This window comes from Ursus americanus, chromosome 29 (genome assembly GCF_024610735.1).
Source record: "Ursus americanus isolate L20-20 chromosome 29, mUrsAme1.1.p, whole genome shotgun sequence".
Lineage (NCBI taxonomy): Eukaryota > Metazoa > Chordata > Mammalia > Carnivora > Ursidae > Ursus > Ursus americanus.
The window spans coordinates 24,105,424-24,130,096 of record NC_142155.1 but is presented as its reverse complement, the minus strand read 5'-3'; the positions used below and the strand labels follow the sequence as shown (position 1 = coordinate 24,130,096).

At 43.3% G+C, this 24,673-nt stretch overlaps 1 protein-coding gene across 2 annotated transcripts in view; it reads right to left on the bottom strand.

Annotated features, from left to right (window-relative positions):
• The window catches only part of ELOVL5 (ELOVL fatty acid elongase 5), a 70,061-nt gene that overhangs the window by 15,048 nt on the left and 30,340 nt on the right, over positions 1–24,673 (bottom strand). For both annotated transcript variants that reach the window (XM_045802527.2, XM_045802536.2), the window contains 2 exons: positions 11,983–12,048; positions 8,898–9,085 (listed from right to left, as the gene is read on the bottom strand). In XM_045802527.2, coding sequence (XP_045658483.2) covers positions 8,898–9,085; positions 11,983–12,040 — 246 coding nt within the window. In that variant the 5' untranslated portion in view covers positions 12,041–12,048. The remainder of the gene's footprint in view (positions 1–8,897; positions 9,086–11,982; positions 12,049–24,673) is intronic.

Sequence of the window (24,673 nt, the reverse complement as noted above, 5' to 3'; positions counted from 1 at the left end):
CTGGGACCAGAACCCAGGAATTCTGGCTCTCAGTTTAACTGCATTCTCAAACGGGAGTACCATGCTCCTCTGCCCTTCTTTGCTTGTTTCTGAACCCTTCATAATTCAAGAGCACACTGGGGGTACTCTATCCATGAAGAAATCCGAGGAAAAGTAGACTTCTACCTGCATCGTTACTTCGGCAGATGGTGGGTTTAAAACTCACCATCAGCTGCTCCAAAACTGAAATTATCTAGTTCTTCCAGGGTGTAGCTAGCTGCTCTTGGCTGTGCTAGTATGGAACAGGGTCAGGTCAAAGCACGCGGCTTTGCATTTCAGATCTTTCATGTCCAGACCCTCAGGACGCCCATTAAATTAATTTCACACGCACAACCTCCAGAAGTGTTTTGTTTTGTTTTCCTTATGACCAGGAACACCCCTGGGCTCCTGCTGAGTAGAATACTCTTGGTTAAGTCATAAGGACAGGCTCTGTACACTAGAGAAGTCTTTAGAACAAAGCACAAAGGAACAGCTTGTCCTCAGCCCAAGCTGAAACAGGGATGTCTGGCATTTTCCCCTGAACCCTGAACCCTCTTATGCTGGCAGTCCTTTTCTCTCACTTCTCAGGCCTCCTGAGGAGTGGCTTCTGCTAAGTAGCTGCCACACATCCAGCAAGAAATGCTCATTTTATACTTCATGGGGTGTCAGTGGCTAAGGAGAGGAAAACCTCAAGCCAAGACTCAGCATCTCGATGCCGTACTGTACAATGGTTTGAGGCACAGACCCAAATCCCAGGCCGACCCGGGAACTCTCCCTTGGCAGAAAGGGCGGCGACAGTCCAAGGAAGAGTAAAGGAGTTAGCTCAGTACCCGGCATAAGGAGGCACTATATAAGTCTTTGCTGTGATTGTAGCCGGATGTTTGCTATTTCTGCTGCTCACGCATGAAGGCCCATGATTAGGCCTGAAGTGGTGTTGCTCCTGCTGTGTACCGAGGCCCCGGCCAGGGCATCCTTTGCATAATTTAAAGAGATTTCTCCAGGACACCTGGGTGGCTCAGTTGGTTAAGCATCTGCCTTTGGCTCAGATCATGATCCTAGAGACCCAGGATCAAGTCCTGCACCAGGCTCCCTGCTCAGCAGGCAGTCTGCTTCCCCCTCTGACCCGCCCCCTCTCATGCTCTCTCTTTCTCATTCTCTCTCAAATAAATAAATAAAATCTTAAAAAAATAAAATAAAAAGACCTCTCCAGCCTACCTACTGACTCTTGTTTTGCAGATTAAGTCTGCTTTGGTTCAGGGACATGTTCCTTGTTATACCAGCTGCAAGGCCAAGTTACCAAAAGTTTGCAGAGTCAGTTTAGAGAAGTCAGGCCTGGCTTTGGAGTAACTCTGAAGCTTGTGCTCTATTGGAAGGTAATCCTCCCTCTTCTGCTGGGGAAGAGAGGGGAAGGCTGTCTGGGCTGCACCCTTTCTCCATTTGCCCAATATAAGGCATTCTCTCAGGGCAGTGTCAGATAAACTGAGAGGAAATAACTGAGTGGGGTGCTTCCACTCCCTGAGAAAAGTTTCCTTCTGAGCAAGGAATCTCAGTTGCAAGGGAACTAAGAGTGAGAAGTACTTCAAGGCAACGATCAGGTCTTTCTGAGAAGTATTAATCTCACCAGATGTTTCAATTTCTCTGTACCTCTGTTAAATGAGAAAAAGCAGAATAGTAAATATTTTTTTAAGTACTTTGGTAAACAATTAAAAAAAAAAAAAGTTCAATATTCAACTACCAGGTCTTTTAAGTGTTTTTCCAAATCCTATTTCCCCACAATAACATTTCTATTTTAGGAAAGCCTGAAGGGAAAGAAAAACAAGACAGTTTAGAATATAATGTTTCCAAAGCAACTGCTCTGTGGTTCTATCAGGACCTTCAAAGCCAGAGCCCAGGGAGGAACAGACTGTCTGCGCCGGGGGGGGGGGGGGTGCTTCAACTGTATCACCCCACAATTACAGAGGGGTTAGAAGGCACAAGCAAAACACCCATCTCAGCACGTTTCTTTCATCTTTTCAATAAAGCAGCATCAGAAAGCTTCAAAAAAAAGATTCAAAGAAAAAAAGGACTGACGTCTGGTTCTGGCAACGCAGCAAACTAAACAAAAGCAGAACCAGCCCCCCCACAATAAAGACACACAGAAATGCTACACGGAACCGAGTCCATCGCCACTGATGCCTCACTATAAGGTGAGGCCTCCTCCCCAAAACATTATTCAGAAAAGAGGATGTTATGAGAAACAAACTGAGGGCCTCAGAGGGGAGGGGGTGGGGATTGGGATAGACCGGTGATGGGTAGTAAGGAGGGCACGTATTGCATGGTGCACTGGGTGTTATACGCAACTCATGAATCATCGAGCCTTACATCGAAGGTGACTAACATAATATAATAAAAAAACATTAAAAATAAATAAAATAAAATAAAAGCTAACAACAACAAAAAAGAGGATGTTAGCTTACACTTAAGTCCTTTTAGAATCTTCCTTTTACTTGAGGAAGACACATCACCTGAGATGACCCCACCCAGCAATACTAGTTCGGATGCTTACCTAGAACACCAAACAAACCATTTTGTTTTTAAAGAAGAGATTTAACGTAGATTTAATAATTATTCCCAGAGGTATGACCTCACAGATGTGGCTGAAAGTAAATGGTTAAGTTTGGAGGTAACGGTCATATCTAGATCATGGAGGAAAAAAAAACCCCATAATGTTCCTATGCTATGAGGAAAAAAAAAAGACAAGCAGTAAACCTTCAGAAATAAATGCCATACAGTCCTTTACACTAAAAACTCAATAGATGGATGGAACAGCAGAGTAGAGACAAATGAAAGGGAGAGTGAATCAGAGGAATGCAGAGGAGCGAGAGAAAGAGGCACAAATCCGGAAGAGAGGCTAGTGGAGACGGGGACTGTCTAACACGTGTCTACCAGTAGAGGGAGGAAGAGAGGACAGAGTCGAGCAGATGATGGCCCAGTACTTTCCTGAACTAATGTAATATGTAAACTCTCAGACCAAAGGCTTGCAAGTCCTGAATGAGATCACTAAAAATAGATGACTACCCAGGCACACAACTGTTTTATTTTTAAATGCAACTTAAAAATTACCCGGAACAAAAATGATTACCTACAAATCAGCAAAAACTGGACTGCAGCGGACTTCTCTGGAATGAACCTTCAAAGTGCTGAAGAAAAAGAACTTAATCTAGAATTCTATGCCCCACTTAAATACTATTCAAGCTTAAAGACCAATTAAATGATTCTCAAACAGAGACTAAAAGTTGAGCCTTCACAGCAAAAAACTGCTCCAGGAGAAGGCAACAGAGCCTCAAAGGGAAGACGGGATTTCACAGATCAGAAGTGAGCACAGCAAAGAGCAAGGCCTGACGGTAAAGATGACGCTGGCACGAAACAAGATGGAGACACAGGGAAGACAGGGATCAGCACGCAAACTTCCAAGGTCCTGCGTGACTGCGGAGGGTGGAAATAAGAATTCACTGTAGACTTTGTCAAGTCGAGGAGGCATATTAAAAACTTACGGGCAACACTAAAATGCAGAATTACAATGAATGACTATTCAATCATTAAAATGAAAAAATATGAAGATTCAACAGAAAACAGGAAAGAAGGGGGAAAAAGGACAAAGAAAACACATACACACACCAAAAAAGGCGACAGAAATTATTCCAAAATAATCACTATGTTAAATGAAAATAGGTTACATTTCCCTACTAAAAGACAAGAAGACTATCAGATTCAGGCATTAAAGTCCCAGGTGTATACATCTAGTTAAAAAAAAAAAAATCACATTTGCACAAGGAGACCAAGAGTACTCCGTACAACACTATCAACTGGAAACCTGTATGCCCGTGCAAAGAAAACTGCATAAAATGGTATAATAAATTCTAACACTGAAATAATACAGAAATGCACGAAATTAACTAAATCTCTATGATTCAACATGGATTCATCTCAAAATGCAATACTGACTAAAAGAAAGCTATCTGAAAGACTATAAAGAGTAAACAACATAAATTTTAAAAAATTTCCCAAAATATACTATAATATTGTCATGTATAGATACACATATATTGAAAGTATAAAAACACATGCAGAGAAGAAACATATGAACTTCAGAAGAAAGTTGTATCTGGGAAGGGGCTGTACTTCAGATGCATATTTATAATCTTTTTTTAAATTTAAATTCAATTAGCCAACATATAGTACATCATTAGTTTCAGATGTAGCGTTCAATAATGTATCAGTTGCATATAACGCCCAGTGCTCATCACATGCATTTTTATAATATTTTCTCTTTTTTTTTTAAAAGATTCTACTTATTTATGAGAGAGAGAGAGAGAAAGCGTGAGCAGGGGGAGGGGCAGAGGGAGAAGCGAACCTCCCACTGAGCAGGGAGCCCGATGTGGAGGTTTAACCAACTGAGCCACCCAGGCACCCCTAATATTTTCTTTTTAAGTTCAAACCAATAATAAAAGTCAAGGTTTGTGAAGTACATAGATATCACTTATGTGATTTTACTTTCCATATTTTGAAGTAGTTCTAAAATTACAATTTAAAATAAGAAATGCGAAGGGGAAGAAAGAGGAAGTTTTGGATCTATGTCAATCCAGAGCCATCTATCCAGGAAGCTATCAATCACGGTTTTAAAACTGCATTTTAAATGTTCTGAATATTTGAGACTGTTCTCTCATCCTATTCACAACAGACAGTTCTAACTGCAAGGGAATAAACATAAACAGGTACTCAAAAAAACAATTTTATTTGTAATCTGTGGTTTTGTTAAATAAAGTAAAAAGGTGGTTCAGGCATTTGCTTTCTTCTTTTTTTCTTTTGGCATTTTCTTTTTTCTACCCTAGTACTCACGATCCATTTGGTGGAACCATATTCACAGGGGGAGAAATGCCGAGGTCACAGCCATCTTCTAAGCCAGTGACCGGTGTGTGAGGGACAGGGTGCTGCGGCCACACCCCGCGGAATACCTGAGTGGAAAGCAATGTGTCATGTTTCTTGGGAACAGCAGGAAGGCAAGAGAGGCTTAGAATCACTGCTCGGTACAGCTCAAGTCCTGACTCCATATGCTCCTGGCTTCACAGGGGAATTGATCCTCACGGACAGTCCTTAAGAAGGAGATGGAGACTCAAACAGAGGTGGCCTTAGGTCTGAAAGAAGAGGGAGTTTCTTGGGAGTAGAGACCAGAAGAATGAAAGAAATTGGTGTTGGGGGGTTTGAGTACAACTATGCATAACTCGCAGGCTGAGAGCTCAAAGTGTCTCCTCCTTAAAGTTCAAAGCCTGGTGTCCTGTACAATACTGACCCTGCCTCCCCTGCAGCTACCGCGGAGTCCCAGGATCAGTGCACAAGATGCAGGCCGATCAACAGAGATGCTCCCTTTTGGACTGTAACAAACCAAGCAATTAGATCCTCTCAGCTGAGGGGGCACAAGAAGCCTAAGGCAGGAGGAGAGCAGAGACACCAAAATGGTTCCACGTCAGGATACAGCAGCTGCCTCAATGGTCCACGTCTGACACATTAACAAAGGAGTTAGAAGTATCCCAGACAGCTCGCTGGGGGGGCCAGTGGAAACGAGTCCAGCGTGGACATAGACCGCATCACGAGGAAAAGCCACATCTGGCGTTGTGTGGTTGGGGCTTCTCAATCTGGAGCTCAGGGACTTACAGGTAGCTTGGGGAAACAGGGAGGCTTCGATAAAGACGAAATTTGCCCTGAATCTCAGAGGGTAGAAAAGCACACAAGAATTTTACATTTGCTACGAAGGGCACAGAATTACAGTGCTGAGGAACTAACACAAACTAACCTGTTTCTCTTCTATTAACAGAAATTTTATTTGAGCCTTCACCACTGACTGTGATTTAATTTTTTTTAAAGATTGCATTTATTTATTTGACAGAGAGAGCAAGCCCAAGGAGGGAGCAGCAGGGAAAGGGAGAAGAAGGCTCCCTACTGAGCAAGGAGCCCAATGCAGGACTCGATCCCAGGACCCCGGGATCTTGACCTGAGCCAAAGGCAGACGCTTAACCGACTGAGCCACCCAGCCATCCCCGGACAGTGATTTTGGATAATACCTCATTCAGTAAGTAAAAGCCAAAAGGCTTGCCATAAAGTCCTGTATTTTCAATCTAAAACACACCACTGTTCAAATACACTTCTACTCAGGGATCTACGATCATTTTCCTGAAAATAAACACTAAGCTCATGAGAGAACTACAAGTAATGCCAAGCCTCTCCTTTTAATCTTCTTACTATCAAATGCAATAACTATGAACAAGTCTAAACTCCTTCTAGATTTTAAACTCTGTTTCGGTTTTCAAACTGTCGTTTAGTTGTTTTCCTTCTTCTGGTAATTTTAATGTTATAGTGCCTCTCCCCCTTTTACTTCCTTGCTATCTCCCTTCTTTCAAGATTTCTCATTGTCTCCTTTAAGTGACAGTTAATTGTATTTGTATTAGCCTAGAACTTGCCAAGGCAGCTGTGAATTCACACTGGATAAAATAAACACAACTATCAATGACTACATATTTATTTTTTAAATTCCTTACAGACCCAGATATGTAGATAAGCAGAAGGGTAAATAAAGACGAATAGTCAAGATTCTGCCAACTGTGTGACCACAGGCAAATGGCTCCAGCTCTGGGGACATTTTGCTGAAACGAGGGGCCCAACTGGGACCTATGACCTCCTCAGTCTGTTCGGTCACAGAACTCCATGACTGCCCTCCCAGGTTTTAATAGTCAATGGAATATAAATGCTAATTAAAAGAAAAACACAGTAGCTAAGATGAAATGAAAAACTTGACAAAGGATATGTTATAACCGTATTACTGAATTACCGATGGGTTTACGTAAACACAGGGAAAAAAAAAATCACAAACATCGAATGTAAATACCCTGTAACAAGTAGTCAAATGTAGGGCTTATTTTCAACTCAGTAACACTGATTTGGGCGTATTTTTAGAAACTGGATTTAATTTAAGGAATTACTGCCTCCTTATGATTACTGCTGTATGTACGCTAAGTCGTGAGTTAAAAATGTTTTCCTCTGCTGTGTATTTCTTAAGTCTCTTCACCCAGTGCTTAGAGGGCTCAACATCACCTCTGGTTTACTGAACTGTCAGAGGAAAATCTACATTTCCTACTATGGTGCTTCTGGAACCCTCCAAATTCAGTCCTACACACACAGCAGCAATTTATACAGCACCGTTCTTCCCCTCTTTACCCAAGAATGACCTGTTTAAAAGGTTAAATTATGAAGTTCTAGCCGTAGCTCCAGGGCTTGAGAAACCTATAAGGCAGACCCATAAGTTCTAAGAAGATTTAATAGTCTTAAATGTTTTTTCTTTAGAATACTGCTATGCATAACAACAAACTCTATAAAAGCTTTCTTAAGGAAATAGCTGTATCATCTATCAATTATGGGAAAGTAAACCATTCACTCTGAACAACCTGACACCTTGCTGCAGTTCTGTCCCTTGAACACAGAGCGATGTGCACAGTGCTGGGCCCAGGAGTCACTCCTGTGCACAGCCCCTGCCTCCAGTCCTGCAATATCCATCTGGGAGGCTAATTAAACTGCCTTCATTCTAGAATAGGACAGAAAAAGGTGGAAAAAAGGGGTGGTAAGCATTTCACAGAGTATTAAGCATAAAAGTAGTGATAGTAGCATCTATCATGCTAATCATAAACTCTTTAGCTGGCTTATGAAACATACATGGGAGAATAAGGCACAGACCTCCCACAGGAGCAGTCAATACCTCTCACTATCAAACAGAGCGTTCTGCACGGGTGTAACCACCCAGACACACTCTCACGCACAACCACATGCAGACAGATAGGGACGCAGGATGGAGAGGCCTGGGGCTGATGGAGAATTCGATCTTCCCTCAAAACACCCATTTTAAGATTCATTTTGATTTCTCCCCTCCTCCCCTTTTCTTCTTTACTACTCCTTGGAGAATAACACCACAATAAAGAGTTAAAAATCTAAATGGGAGTGCTTGCAAATGTTTATTTATGGCTTAATACTCCACCCAGGATTTAACAATAGTTAGTGTTGTGAGACATTTTTATTGTAAGCCTGAAAGGTGGAGCTCCTCCCCTAAAAACATATACAAACCATGCTTACCCCTAAAGGGCAGCTTTCCTCCCCGTTAGCTTTAAAGCGTGTATTACATAATAGTGAAAATAGGGAGGACATAAGTTTTGATTCCAATTTCTTTCATTTTTATTTCAGCTACAATGTTTGCCTTTGAGATCATCAAATATGGTTTTCAACATCCCAGTTATACAGAAAAAATAATTTGGCCAGACTTACAGACCATTCAAATCTTAAACGCAGATCTCACCATCCACTCTCCTTAGCTTTTAAAAACGAACTTGTCAAATCTCAAAGCTGTTTACAGTTATCAGATCAGGCAAGAGGCTGACTTACCAAAAAACACACCAAACACAACAGCTACCCACTTCCTTCCTCTCCCACCTCCAAACGAGAATCTTGCATCTATTAACTGCTTAATAATAAAATGTTCACAGATCTGTTTTTCACGTTTTGTTCATTTTCCACCCTGTACTCTGCTTGCGTAAACTTATTTCTGGAAATATTTAATTCTGAATATAATATGGAACATCACAAAAGAATCAATAGCAAAGGCTTCTATTTTAGATATTCTAGAAGGCATATTTATACGAACAACTCTGGCATTCTGGAAAATCAATTTTAAAACATACTCGAAATGGATTAATATATTTGCTCTCCCAGTCTACTCATCCCACCCCGCAATGCAGCTGCCCTTCTTCATTTAGGAACACAATTCAGGACAGTGATCAGAGCACGTTTAGGGGGACACCTACCTCACAGAACATATAGAGAGACAGCAATGTGAGGCCAAGGTTATACACCACTAAAATTCCCCGGCAAGAGAACGGCTGCCTATTCCTCATGTATTTTGGTCCCAGCCATACAATTAGTAAGTATATGACAGAGCAGATAAAAGTAGGTATATAGTTGTCCAGAAGAAACCATCCTTTTACTCTGGTATCTGGAAAATAATAAAAGAAAAATATTTAGTGATTAATAAGGCAGATATAAAAACAACCACAACTTTTCCCCCCCAACATTAAAAATCTTCTTTCCCCATAATTTTATAATAGTCATCTAAAACTCAAGTTCCTAATGCCAACAAAGCAACTGGAAGAGGAAGCAGTTTTCAATATTTGTCATAAAGGTGAAGCTCCTTGTTACACATTCTGAATAACATATATATCATACATGGTTTTTGCTGAGTAAAAAAAAAATACATATCTATATATATACCTCTTAAAGGAAGCAGGGAGATAGCTAAATTTTCCACTAACTGTATTTACTGACCAGATCTGCTGAATGGTGCACAGGATAATGAAACTCCAGAAATGACAGTCTTTTTGAACTCCAGAGTCCTCACCTCAAGTGTCTGCCAGCCCGCCCAGCATGCGCAGACTCAAAGAACACGGGCTATTCATTCAGCTTACCGACAATCACTGATGAGAAAGGCAGCATCTGCTATGAGTGCAATGGTCAACAGCAGAGTGGAGAATGATTTTTAAGGAAATATAAAAAGGGGTGAAGTAGCAATGGTCAGTGACCTGCCTATTTAAGGAACCACGGGAGCGGCAGCTTGAGAGAGAAGACCTACTCTGATTCAAGGGAGCTACAGGGGAGGAGAGCTCTCCCCGGCGCTCCCATCCTCTTTCCCCTGCACGGATGAGGAAAATTAGTTCCAAGCAGCTGCCGGGAGCAATCTGACAGCCCCCTCCTTGGATGGGGGTAACCTTCTGGGAAGGCAACCTCCCCTCCCCCCAGGTGTTAACCTCAAGTCAACTTCATCCTGTGACCGAATCCCAGGAAGCCACCTCTGCAGCACATTCCCCTGGGCATGCTGCGTTGATGAACCCCCCAAACCTATCGCTCCTCAGTCTTTTCTACCCTCCAAGGTCACCTACTGTGGAGCTCAGAGGCACACGCAGGTTTCGCCTCCTCCACCTTCAGAGAAGGAGCAGCTAGTAGGGACAGTCTCTGTCCCCTCTTCGACCTCCTAACTGGGCCATCCTGCTACTTTCTCCAAGGCTTTTTCTCTTGAGCTTGCAGGAAAAGCAACCATCCACTTGGGGAACAGGTCGTCAGTCTCCTTTCTTGCAGACCTTCTAAACTCTCCCGGTGTTTCTCTGTAGTGTTCCTCCCTTGGCTACAGAGGGAGATGACCTCCACCCTCTCCCCACTACTTACGCTAAGGTGGCCCCAGGGGACTTAAGGATGCCTTGTGTTCTCAACTCTGGGCCCTGGCTATCAACTGTGAGAAAACAAGTTCCCATTTAACAATTAACATTAGATTGCTACATATGTTTGTGTGCGCATAATAAATGCACACACAGAAACCTCCCATCTCCTTTCACTTAATATTCTATTTTACACCTTGCTTTTTAAATTTTATAAGGCCATATGTGCAACCTCCTTCCGTACTGCCAAGTACTTCCAGTACTGCCAGCCCAACTGTGGCTCCAGGCAGTAAATCCTCCAGGCTCGAGCCAACCCTGGTCGTCCTCGCCTACCCTATGCTGACTTGTTCAGACACGAGCATGTGAAGCAATTGTGGCCACGGAGCTCTGAGGAAATGACAGTTGGGCGAAAGGCGCTGGGGAAGTTTCCTTGTCCTTAAATCCATGCAAATGAACAGATTTTTTCCTCCTCTTCTGCAGGTGCTGTCTAGGGCTTCTGCAGCCATGAAAGGTGGAGGGACTTTTCTGAGGACAGAACTGCTGATATACTGAGAATACAACGTAGGAAATGACAAGAACAAGTGTCCTTGGTCCCTGAAATAACTCAGGAGTTGCTCAATTTTGGTAATGTAAGCTGATCATTTTTATTATTGTTTCAGCCATTTAAAATTGGACTCTTTTGTCCCATAAGGTTGAAATAAGGCATCATCTCAACACAAGTAAATACAAGATGATCTAACTTGTTTTTCTCATTTGGCTGTGCACTAATTTATTTAACCTGAACCCTCTTGATGGGCACCTAGATTATTCCCAGTCTTGTCAAGCAATGCTGTAGGGAACATCTTTATTCCTATCTTTGCATAAATGATCAAGAAAAGCTATAGGATAAAGGCTGAGGAGTCAAACTGCTGAGTCAAAGGGCATATGCCTTTTTATTTCAATGGAAGAACAATTACCCTCCAAAGAGGTCATACCAATTAGACTCTTTCTCCACATCATCTCTGTTATCAAACACATTTCATTTCTACCACACTAAGAGATGAATTCCTTTTGCTGTTTTCTTTTGTACCTTAACAATCATAAGTGAAACCGAAAATCTTTTCATCTGTTTAAAACTCTGTGAACTTAAGCAGCTCCTTCTTTATAGATACATCAGGAGACATTACAGGTGACATTCAAAGAGAGCAATATGGAGCTGATTTACTTCCGAAAAGGAAACAAACGATGAAGTATAAAAAAGGGAGATCAGGTGTATATATTTACGCACTGATGTGACACAACATGAAAGGACATTAATAAGCCCTTAAAATTGTAAAAGGGGAAAAGTTTAAACTACTCCAGCAGTGCATTTTGGAAACCAGCCTCAGCTGCAGACTCGTAAGAACTGAGGAAAACATACCACCCATGATGGTGAAATCTGCTGCATTCTCAGGCGGCAAGCTTTCTAGCATAATCTGAACCCCAGCTACAGTCAGCAGAGGGTCACAGCAGCTGTGTCTCTGCTCCGATAGCCAGGAACACTGCACCACTTCAAGACCGTCGTCACAGGACTTCTCCAAGCCCCTTGTTATCCAGGACAAAGCGTTAGTCTTATCATAGAAGATGCTAATGTTTTCTAGAATCTCTTCATGCAATATTTATAAGTGTCTGTAAGGGGAGGGGAGCAAAACCAAAACCACCTTACCTCGGGGGCCTAGCAATGCCTTGAAATAGGTACTAAGTGATGCATCAAAATTTTCCATTTTAAAACCTATTAAGAAAAACAGACATTGATTAATCTCTACTCAAAATGCTTTTTATACAGTACTTTTTCATAAAAGAACAAGAACAAATCCGTTTCAGAGAATACGCTATGGACAAGGTTATGTTGAAATTTTTTTTTTTTAATTCCCAAAGTAACTTGTGTGCTAGGTCTAATTTGAAAATCAAAAGGAAAGACAGAATCCCGTGAATTCACTTTATAAATGAAGTGCCAGTTTTATGAACTTCTTTTCGCAGTTCCGTAAAAATGCTTTCTGCGAAGCTGGAATCTCAGTGGGGAGAAGAGTGGAACTGGACTGAAAAAGGTGGCAGACGGGAGAAGATCCCATCTGGGCAAGAACCAAGGCTTGAGGTAAGCCTGTAGCCAAGACAGGAAGAGCCATGTTGGAGAAAGGAAGGCCACCGTGAATGGATGGTTTCCTCTGCTTGCTATTTTCATTAATTATTATTTGAAAATATTTCATGTCCATGGTAAAAAAAAAAACTAAGTATTAAAAATGAAAAGAGGTCCTAAAAAAAAAAATCTCATCATTTTGCTCCAACCACAATCCCAAAGCCCCACTGTCAGAAGGAACCTATGGTAACATTTCTTGGACATACCTTCAGACTTCTCTTCTGAGCACAAAAGGGGTCATGCCATTGGGTGTTTTTACAGTTGTGGATTTAACCCATTAATAGATGATTAGGTCAACTTAGCATTAAAAACTAATTACCATAATATTAATCAGAGTGCTTTGCCCCTAGTGAGAATATTTTCATAAATCTTTAGTGTTACTGTATCACATCAGTAGGATGATATTTACGTAAGTACCATGTACTGTGTTGTGATATAAAATACATTCTTACTGTGGCAGTTACAGTAAACAGAAAACAATGTTATATCAAGAAGAGTACATATTACTTGCTTTCACTTAAAACACCTTGGAAATACAGTCTCCTATCAGTAGTTACAGATTTACCTTCATCTTCTAAGGTTTTATAGCTCCCCACCTTCCCCCCCCATTTAAGATTTACATTTACAGTATAGCTAAGCATCTTTTCATATGCAATATTGACTAGATTCTCTATATTAAAGTTAGAAGGCATACATTTTCAATTTTCCTGGTCATTACTCTTCACAGAAATAATCACAAATATTTTACTTTCCCAGGGCAAAGGCAAAATTGGTTTTATTAACTAAGTAAGCTATTAATCATTGAATGATACTTCTCTTCCTTGGCTTACCACACTGAAGTATATGTATTCTTTGGCTAATTTCACGGATAAACTTTGCTGCATCCATGGACTCTAGCAGTTACAAGTGTGTCAATCCAGCCAGCAGTGAGACAGAGACAGGTGGAATGTTTATTTGAGAGAGAGAGAAAGAGGAAGAGAGAGTATGTGCTCACGCATGAGCCAGGGAGAATGGCAGAGGGAGAGAGAGCAGCAGACTCCCTGCTGAGCAGAAAGCCCACTGTGGGGCTCAATTCCACGACCCCAGGATCATGACCAGAGTCGAAGGCAGTCGCTTAACTGACTGAGCCACCCCAGCTCCCCAAGACCACTTGGGTTTGAAATCCATTTTGTCCACTTACTAGCAATGTGACTTTGGAAGAGTTATTTAACCTCTTATCTGTAAAATGGTGGCAAATGTAAAGTAATTGTTTCAAAGCTTAAGACGATCAAATGATTTAATATACATAAGATCCCCATAGCAGTGCCAGGCATGCAGTTAGCCCTCAATAAAGGTTTCCCACTGTATGTCTGCAACAGGTTCAACTCTATGAGGAATAATGTCTGTGGCCGCTCGTGCTTCTCAGCAGGGGCACTGCTGGCCTTCTGTGCCTGGCCCCTGTGTACTCAATGCCAGCAGTGAGCCCCCAGTCATCAGGACAACCCACCACAATGTCCCCTTCAAGTCCTAACGCCCCCAGGGGGACAGCAATGGAAGGTGGGTGAGTTGATAGCATCACATGCGAGAGGAGCTGTTAATATGATGTATTCGTTAAACACGGAAGATAAGGCTAAAATGAGCGTAGTAATTAGATACACAGATATCAAGCACCTACTGTGTACAAAGGATTGCTGAGCAGGAATAAACACAAAGGAGCATACCTAGACACCTAAAACAAACTAGACATTCACAGTGCGCAGAGAAGCCAGATGGTTATAAACCAAAAACAAAACCAAACTCATCACCGAAAGAGTAGATGTTAGAATGACGCATACTACAACAAGCTGTATATGTAATACGAAGCTGTCAAGATACCATTCAGTTAACAGTATTCTGGGATCTATCATTAGGAAAACCCCTGACAAAGTAATAAGGGGATCATTCTAAATTTTAATCAAGACGCCTTCCAGAGGGGCTGTAACCAGTTTTGTTTTGTTCTTTAAATGTAAGGAGGGTATAGAGAAGATGGAAACAAGTAAAAAAAAAAAAATGTCAAAAATGACAGGGAACAGACCTGTGGGAGAGAGTTGGGAGGTGGGGAGAACATGAGTGGTCTTGGGAAAAATGAGGCCCAGGAACTGGTATAACAACCTGTCATTCTAAGAACAACGCCGAAGACATAGTTCTCAATTTGAGAATCCAGGCTAACATCACAGCAACAGAAAAGCAGCTTGATTAAACATAAGGTAAAATTTCAGTCCAAGAATCCTGAAGCCAGCAGCAGGTTACCAGAAGAAACTGTGAGATTTAGTATTTGGAGATATTAAAGAATTCTGTTAGAAGCCATCTGTCCGGAGCAATCCCAGTCTCCATCCGTCCTGCACAGAGGCCCCTTGGAAGCCGGCAGGCACAGGAGCACTCCCGTGACTCTCTAAGACGGACCTTCTCTACAAAAGCACACACAACCCGTGATCTCCTCAGCAACAGCACGTCTGTTCTTAGACTGCACTTCTTCACGTGAGAATTCTTGTCTCGGGTTGGCGGAACTTCTCACAGCCCAACTTAGGAACACGTGAAACAGCTAGCAAAACATTCTCTGAAAGTACATACGTGCAGAATAACAAGAGAGTGGCGTGTTATCCTGAAGTGTCTCCGGGGAAGGGGGAGAAAGGATAGGCAGAGGTGGCCCTGGCACCCAGGTCCTTACTCAGGGGAGTCCTGGTCTGTGAACCTGGGCCTGACTCTGGGCTGGGCTCGGCCATGTGAAACGTGTCCCCCAAACTCTCCCTCTGCCACGCCCCTAGCTGGACGTGCGCGGTAACCCTGTCGGACGCTGGTGTTTGTTTTTACACAGGTTACCAAGAGACTGTCGCCGAAGGCTGACTTTCATCCTTTACTCAGCATAAGCTCACGGTTCTGTCTGGCCAGCCACGTAGCCGGCATCCCTCCGTGCCCTGTATGCACTTTCTCACTCTCGCCATACGCTTCCCAAGTGCCCACCACGGGCCAGGGGCACGGGCCCCGAGGGATGCGGCAGGGAGCGCGACAAAATTCCAGGTTGGCGGACAAACACACACGTACAGAATCTGTTACGTAGAGAGTGTAATACAGCAGGGGAAAGGCGGTGGGATCGCGGAGCACGGTCTACTTTGGAAAATGTACTTAGAGACGGCTGCCCCGGGAAGGTGACAAGACAGCAGACACCTGAATGGACAGAGCAAAAGGCATTCCAGTTAGAGGGACAGGTGAATGCAAGGGCCCCAAGGCCGGCACGTGCATGGCATGTTCCAAGGCCACAGGCTAGGCCGGGGGTAACGGATGGCAGCAACGTGGGAGGCCTTCTGTCCCCCACTCCCTGCCTGGCACCCAGAGCTCACTTGGTGGTGGTCCACAGAAAGCAACCACATGGTACAGCTTGCAGAGAGCACGTGGCCAAAAGGCTGGGAACGGAAGATGCCAAACCTTAATTGCTCTCACTGCCCCGTCCCCTCATCCTCTTGGCTGCAGGCTGCTGGCCAGCACCATGCCCTTTTCCTCCTCTTCTCCCTTGCTGAGCCGCAGGAACAGTACAAAAGGTCTCAGCAAATGAATTCTTCAAGGCCAGGCGGGGCTGGCCCACCCTGCTGGGTGAATCAGGCACTTGCTGAGTGGCCTGTGGGCCCAGCTCTGCTCTTTTGTACTTTTCTAAAGGAACAGGAGAGGCAAAGGGCCCTGGAAAAACCCTTGACACTTTGCCTAGCAATCTGCAATCCTGGGAATGATATGACCCACTTTGCACAAGACACTGAACTGTACTGCCAGGTCTGTGGGCAGCCTGACGGTTGCAGTCCCCCCTCTTCCTGGCTGCCCACGGGCCAGAGACATCCCTTCTCAGTAATCCGAGTCACCCGACTGGCAGCTTGGGCAAGCTGGGCCAAGTGGGAACACAGCTGCTCCGTACAATTGTACTAGCAGGGACCAAGCCCAGGCACTGGGCCCATGGTAGAGGAGCTTTGGTCCTAAACGAAGCAAAAGAATAAGCCATTCTTTGATCTGGCTGGTTCCCCACACAGACAGGAAAAGGGGGTGGTCGGCACCTCCCAGGAACCAGATCACACTGACACCAGGCCAAGCATTGCTTCCCCATTCTCTGTACCCCAAATCTCGGATGCGCACTCAACCTACAGGGCTTCCCAGAATTACAGGTCATGATGGGAGGCAACAGGATTCATAGGCCACATAGAAAAAATAATGACAATAAAAATGGGATATGGGTAGAAATCAGAAGCAAGTAAATTAGAACAGATTATAGGGGCACCTGGGTGGCTCAGTCGGTTAAGCGTCCCACTCTTGATTTCAGCTCAGGTCATGATCTCAGGGTTGTGACATCGAGCCCTGTGTTGGGCTCTGTGTTGAGCGCAGAGTCTGCTTAAGATTCTCTCTCTCCCTCTGCCTATCTACCCCACTAAAAAAGGAAAATGAATAGATTTTAAAGAATTCCTCTTTTATGCACATTTCCTAAAAGATAGTGGGAAGTGGCTTGCAACTAAACCTATCAAACTCTGGAGAGTTTGTGGTAACCGTGCGACTGTGTTCTAATTGTGTCTCACTGTAAGTATCTCACTAAGAAAATTAATGGGGGCTGGTCACTCTCTTATAAACTACCCTAGATTGTAAGAGGCTATGAGAGAGTTCAGCATACTCGTACCTGAATCAAATATTTTTTTAAAAGATTTTATTTATTCACTTGAAAGAGCACACACACACAAGCAGGGGGAAGGGGAAGAGGGAGAAGCAGACTCCCCACTGAGCTGTGAGCCCCACGATGAGGGCCTCGAGCCCAGAACCCTGAGATCATGACCTGAGCAGAAGACTGAGCCACCCAGACGCCCCGAATCAAATATTAATTCTGGGTCCTGGGGCAAGTTCCTGCCCCATATACTAAGAGTTATAGGACTAAGGTGCACCTCAGGCCTGAACACAAGGTAACATCAGGACTACCACAGCACGAAATGCAGAAACCTGAACGTACTGATGCAAGCAGAACACAAAGGGCAAAAGCAGCACCCTCCAAAGAGAGCCCTGCTCATGTGGAAAATCCATCTGTCAGCTCCCTCCAGGAGGGGTATGCCCAGGTGAATCATCTGCGTGAGGTTAGATCAGCATTAGTGTGCTTTCTGATCTATTATCAAAAAGAGTTTGCTGGAGGCTTGTCTGAAAAAAGACACCACGCTAAGCTTTAAGCAAACCAGTTGTATCGCCCTCCTTTCCATCTGGCTCCCAAGACGGACCACAAAATGTGGGAGAATGGTGGGCAGTAGTGACAACAGAAGGGTGCTGGGGTTAATGAGAGATGGCGTAGAAAGTTCTTCCATCATAGCTCTCAAGATGAGTTTTCAGGCTCACTGAGAATGCAAACGCTATCATCTTGGCTGTTTGTATCTGCAGCAGGAGGAAGCTGGGAGGCTGCTCAGCAACTGAAAAGTATTAAGATCTTAGGGCAAATCTGTTTTAAAAGACATCAAGATTTTTAAAAATTTACTATAGTAGAGAAAGTTAATTTCCTAAACTCACAGTAAGTAGTAAAGATCTCTAGGATCACGTCTTGGCTCTTCTTGCTGCTCAGGTGAGGGTGCTGGGCAGCAGTCAGCTTGCTGTGAAAACTCCCTCTCCTGTAAAATCAGTTGAGTCAGACATGGCTTTTGGCTTACAGATGGGTTGACTCCAGACATTTAACTACTGTTTAGCACAACTTCCTCATCACATCCAGTTTTATTCATTCTCTGAATTGTCACAGTTCACCTAAAACTGAGTCAATGGAGCTGACAAGCCGCAAGGGGTCAGGACGAAATCTCTCTCCACTTTCTCCTCTCCTGCCCGTTCACCTCTTTAACAGTCAACTTGTGTTAGGCAGGCACGGGAACATTCTTCAAGCTGACTGCCAATAACACGAAAAATTAAATAGTGCTTTAATTTGGTAGTCGCAACATTCTTGGCTGAATTGAAAAGGGTTTTTCTAGGTTGGAAAAAATCAGCTCCACAATGAGAGGAGGAACATAAACCATACCTTGCTCAGAAATGTTAAAATATAAAATATGAAAACCCTGTCATAAAGACCATAAGGGGAAGAATATCTAAGTACTAGCAAGCTTTCAGATATGAAAGTAAACTGACGAAAGAATTCCTTTAGAATGCTGGCATTTATATAAATGACACCTCCGGATTAAATCGCGGCTCAAGAGGAATGATCTGCCACATCCACAGTGGTACTGTCACTCTGCCAACCCACGAATCTGTCCTTATTCTTTTCCTCCCGTAGAATTCCCATCCTTTCTAACCTCCATGCTAACGGCATAACAAACTCCTGTTAATACTCTGACACAATCATGTTGCTTACCATACATACACATGTAGAGAGAGAACACAGTCCTACTGGGGGCTGTGGATAAACAACTGCAAAATTAGGGCGCTGGTATGCACTACAAAGGATGGCTTCAGGTTAGCTCCACGGTTAAAGAAAGCTGAACAGCCTCACTCTGGTATAATCTTCAGTGTGTGTGGGGGGGTGGATTTTAAATGTTGCAATAGTCAATTTTCCTTACTACAAAGATTAGATAGATTAAAAGAGAAGTGCCCATCTCCCACTCCTTGGTTGCCACCAGTTAATTAAGAAGTACTATTTTTTTTTAAAGATTTTATTTATTTATTTGACAGAGACAGCCAGCGAGAGAGGGAACACAAGCAGGGGGAGTGGGAGAGGAAGAAGCAGGCTCCCAGTGGAGGAGCCTGATGTGGGGCTCGATCCCAGGACATATGCTTAACGACTGCGCCACCCAGGCGCCCCTAAGAAGTACTATTTTAACCACTGCTGGAGAAGGACAGTCTTCCAAACCAGTAGAATCACCCCTGTGGTTTTGTTTTTAAGTGAATCATCTGTGCGTCTTTCCACCCTGCTCTCCCTTAGTCTTCACTTCCAACCCCTTCTCCCAGGCCCAGATTAGATGTTACAAAGACTCTCCGTTGGCCTCTTATAACTTTGTGGTCTTGACAACTCGTTTAGCACATATCCACTTCAACTTTGATAGGACTTGGATACTTACGTTTTCAGGTGTTATGGGAACACACTCTGCACCTCCTTAGGTAAAGCCCAAATCCCTCAAAGGGCAAGTACTCCAATTTATTCTATGCATGCAACAATTATCTATTGGTGATACCATAAATGAGGAGATACACCTCCTTTTACATACTCAGTGGGGAGTCTGCTGGAAGATTCTCTCCTTCTGTCCCTCCACCTACTTGCGTGAGTGCTCTCTTGCTCTCTAAAATAAATAAATCTTTAAAAAACAAAAACAAAAAAAACCAAATCCATGCAAACTTCCACAGAAGCATCTTCATATGCTTATTAAAAGGATGGTGACAATATGTATCAACATTGAGTTCCTATCCATGAGAATGAGATAATTTTATTTTAAATAACATTATCAAAAAATAAATAACATTATCAAGTTAAAAAACCAAAAACCAGTTGTATTTACCCATGCTGCTTAGTAATAGAGGCCTCAGAAATCTTCCCTAGAGGGGAAGATGATGGAAAAAGGGGCAGCAAAATCCTCCTTGCCTCCTTTTCATATGCCCGTCACCACTTCCACTGTATCTCAATCAGTGATAAAATTATAGGCTTATTTTTTAAATGATGTGATTATCAGTTATACTATAATTATCTGCTCATTTGTTCACAATCCCAATTAAGCTCTAAGCTCTTCAAGGGCAAATCTCTGATGTTCCCATTTGTATCTCCAGAGAGCCCAGATCGATGCCTGACAGGTGGCTGATTACTGGTTGAAACTATGAATGAATGAGTGAAAGAATGAACGCCTCCATGCCTTTTAGAGTTTCCTGTCAAAGAGTTCTCAAATTTGTCTGCATCGAGAATCACCCAGAAGCTTGAAAAAACACAGACACTGTGATCCCATGCCTAGAAATTTCTGGGACCCACTCCTAGAAATTCCAATTCAGCAGTCCAGAGGCTGAGAAATTCATCTTTTTGAAACATTACGTAGGTAACCTAGATGAACAGCCTTCTCTGGGAACCACTGCCATAAATATACATACATATATATTACATACATTGGGCTTTTGGATGCTAATAAATCCCCTGCAGTTCTTGAAGTTCTGTCACCCAGACCGTATCCATATATTGCATTACACGGACAGAGTCTAGACAAGGACTGTGGTCTCAAGGACAAACTATTTTTCATTCTAACAAATTTTATAACAATTCCCTGTTTGCTCTAACTCCACCAGCGAGGAAAATATAACAAAAAAAATCATTTCCTTTCAACCCATCTCTCAAGCTGAATGAAACAAAACTCCATTAGGTTAGAGACCAGTTCTTCTATCTTTCAAACAGCGTGTTACGTAGGACACATCACATATAAACAGCACGCATGAAAGGAGCGTAAACTCTATCCCCACCTGGAACGTCTGTCCGTAAGAGGGAACCCGAATCCCTAGTGCCACCTCCTGAGCCCAGCGGCAGTGGTAGCGACGCCAGTAAAGCTCAGCGAGGGCAGGGAACTTCTCTCTTTTGCTCCCTGTCATCCCCAACGGCTGTTCTGGGCACCCAGAAGGAACTGAGTAACTACTTGTTCAATCGTCCTGAATGGGCAGCTGGGATGCCACCGACAGGCTGCCACCAGCAGAAACCAGTGCACATACTAGGCCACAGGCAACTGTGTATATTCCTTAGAAGGAGACCAAGCGGGTATTGGGAAGAATGTGAACACTGGCTGACATGGGGGTGCCGGCTTGGGCCTTGTTATCATTAGTCCTAACCTGAGCCATTTCTTAGCGGCTCCATTACCTGGATTAGACGGTCAAGACTCCTTTCAGTGAATCTGGTGTCTGTGAAAGGCAGCCTCTAAGATGCCCGCCGCCGAACAATCCACTCCCACACTGAACCAGGGCTGTGTGTATGACCAAAACAGCAAAAGGGATGGCAAGTCACTCCTCGGATCAGGTCCTAAAAAACACGGTGACTTCCAACTTGGTCAGTCCCTGTGTTTCTGTCTGTTTTTCAGATTGCGGGCCCTGGAGAACGCCAGCTGCCATGCTGTGAGCAGTCCTATGGGGGAGGCCAGCGATCACCTGAGCGAGCCTGGCAGCGGACCTGTGGCCCCAGTCAGCCGCAGACGGTGGCAGCACCACGGCGGCTGCATCAGCCCCAGAGCCAGACCCACGGGGCTAACCCTGCAGGATCCCTGGACCTCAGAGACTGGAGGGACAGGAACGATTGCTGTCTGAAGCTGTTAAATCTTACAGGAATTTGTTCCAGCAACAGAGGCAAGGCTTAGAAACTAACAAGTCAGTGAGGCTGAGAGGGGAGGTTCTTCCAAGTCAACTCTCCTTTCTCTTTCTGGCTTTCTGTTTGGTTAGGACACATGACCAAGGCACCAAGTGGCAGCTCGGCCCTAAAGGGTAAATGCAGCCCTCTACCTTGATTAAATTGGAACTGGGAAGGAAATGAAAAGGTCTGTTGTCTAAAGTACAGAATTTGGTTATGAAAACAATATGACACTGTTATTACTAGAGTGAGGCTTAACAAACAAGGAAGCTAACATTTATTGATTACTGCAAATCCAGCTTTTCAAAGACTCAATAAGGAATTATCCTCATTTTTAGATGAGGAAACAAAAGTTCAGAGAGTTCAGATAACTTGGTCAAACAACAAACAGAGCCATTTACTTATTCTGCAGGTTATAGACTTGGGGTGGCCAACTGTCCCGGTTTACTGGAACTCAAGGGTTACAAAATAAGTGGGGGAGGGGGGGAGGACCAAGCACAGGAAAGCCCCAGGCATACTAAGAAAAGCTGATTACTCTGTCCACATCTTGGGCTCTTTGCAATTCACCACGCAGCTGATTTTTTTTTTAAAGTACATTTTAAGGCTATCATTTTGTCAGTTTATGTATTTCAAAATGCCACCTATGAAAATGAAAACCACAAACCTTTCTGTATCTCACAGTACCCAAGATGGTTTTTTTTTCCCTGTAAAAAAGTACAACTGCTGTTCTTATGATACGATATAGCAAGGAAATTTTTCTACATCAGAGTTTCTCCAAACTTTTGTTTCAAAATAGCAACCGAGGCCAGGAATGATGGGTAGGCACTCCCCCAGGGCCTCTGCAGGCCCTCGAGCCTGCCAGCAGGGCTCAAAGGGCTGCCAGCCAGATGGGTTCCTCCCAGAGCTGCACACCAGGTCAAGTGCTCTGGCCAGAGGGGAAGGCAGGTTGACCATTTCACAATTTCCTCCTCTTCAACAGAAGCCTAGAGGCAGCCAGCGGGCACCACTGAGAAGTAGTGCACAAGGGGTTTTTGTATGTCAGGAGGGCCACCTAGCAGCAAGTTAGCATTGCTCAAATAGCCCTGGCCCTGTCTCTTAACAAGATCCATGGAATACTCACTAGGATGGCTATAAACATAATGACAATGACAAATGTTGGCGAGGAGATGGAGAAATTGGAACACGCAGACATTGCTGGTAGGACTGTCACCTGATACATCTGCTGTAGAAAAGTTTGGCAGGTCCTCAAAAAGTGAAACACAGAGCCACCTTAACGTCAGCAATTCTAGGTAGATACCCAAGAGAAATGAAAATATATGTCCATATAAAAACCTGCACACAAATATTCACAGTGGCATCATTTACAACAGCCAAAAATGGAAAAAACCCAAAAGTGCATCGACTGATGAACAAAATGTCGTACGCATCCACACAATGGAATGTTCTTCAACCATGAAAGGAAGGAAGTATTGATACACACATGCTACGTGAATTAACCTTGAAAACATTATGCTAAGTAAAAGAATCCAGACACAAAAGGTCACATATTGTAGGACTCCATTTATATGAAACGTCCACAGCTGGCAAATCCATACAAAGAACACTAGTGGTTTCCTGGGGCTGGGGGAAGGGTGGGGAGGGAGTGTAAAGTGCTGACCTGTATGGTGTTTTTGAGGTAATAAAAATGCTTTGCAATTAAATGCACTTAAAATAAAAAGTTTAAAAAAAGGAGAAGTACTTTTAAAAAAAGCTTAGAAATTCTGCATACTCAAGCCCCCTTCTAGAAATCCTTATACTAAGGAAATAAAAGCAGATGTGCATTACAACTTATCTATAGGACTGTCGTCAGTGATGTAATAGCAGGGATGGGGGTGCTTTAAATACCCATCTAGAAGTACCAGTTAAATACACTGTGGTATAAGCATACAGTTAAATATTAAGCTACCATTAAAGCAAAATTATTGGTTATTTAGAGAAATGAAAACCTATGCTCACACAAAAACCTGTACCTGGTTCACAGCAGCTTTATTCAAAATAGCCAAAAACTGGAAATAATCATACCATGAAACATTACTCAGCAATAAAAAGGAGCACTCTATTGATAGATATTAACAACCTGGAGGAAGTTCCAGAGAATTATGCTGAGTGAAAAAAGCCAACCCATTTATATAGCAATTTTGAAATGACAAACTCACAGAGGTGAAGAGAGGAGTGGCTGCCTGGGGTTAGAGATGATGCGAAGGCAGGAGGGGCGAGATGCAGCTGGAAAAGTCTGCAGCTTGACGGTACCAATGTAAGTATCCTCTTATGACACAGAACTACAGTTCTGCAGGGGGAAACTGGGAAAAAGATACTTGGGATCTCTATTATTTCTGGTAACTGCCTAGGAATCCAGAATAATCTCAAAATAAAAAGTTTAATTAAAAAAACAAAAACAAAAACAAGGATCCATATTGGGGCGCCTGGGTAGCTCAATTTGTTAAGCGTCTGCCTTTGGCTCAGGTCATGATCCCCGGGTTCTGGGATCGAGCCGTGAGTCGGGCTCCCTGCTTAGAGGGGAATCTGCTTCTCCCTCTCCCTGTGCCCCTCCCCCCAGCACCCCTGCTCACTCTCTCAAATAAAATTAAAAAAAAAAAATCCACAAAAGTGAGGAAAACAAACCAATAAACAAGACTAACCATTTGATTTTTTTAAAGCATTTGATTTTTTTAAAAATTCAAATACCATCCCCTATACCCCCACCCCAATCCAATGACACGTGGCTGTAACTTTCCGGCACGCGTAACCATAAAGGAAGATTTATGCTGGGAAGGGAGCTTCTGAACTATGACTCCATTCGTGAAAGTTTAACCCCTGACCAAAGTGCTGGTATTCTAAGTCTAATTTTTGTCTACTGTAGCTTCTTGCTAAATGCTTATT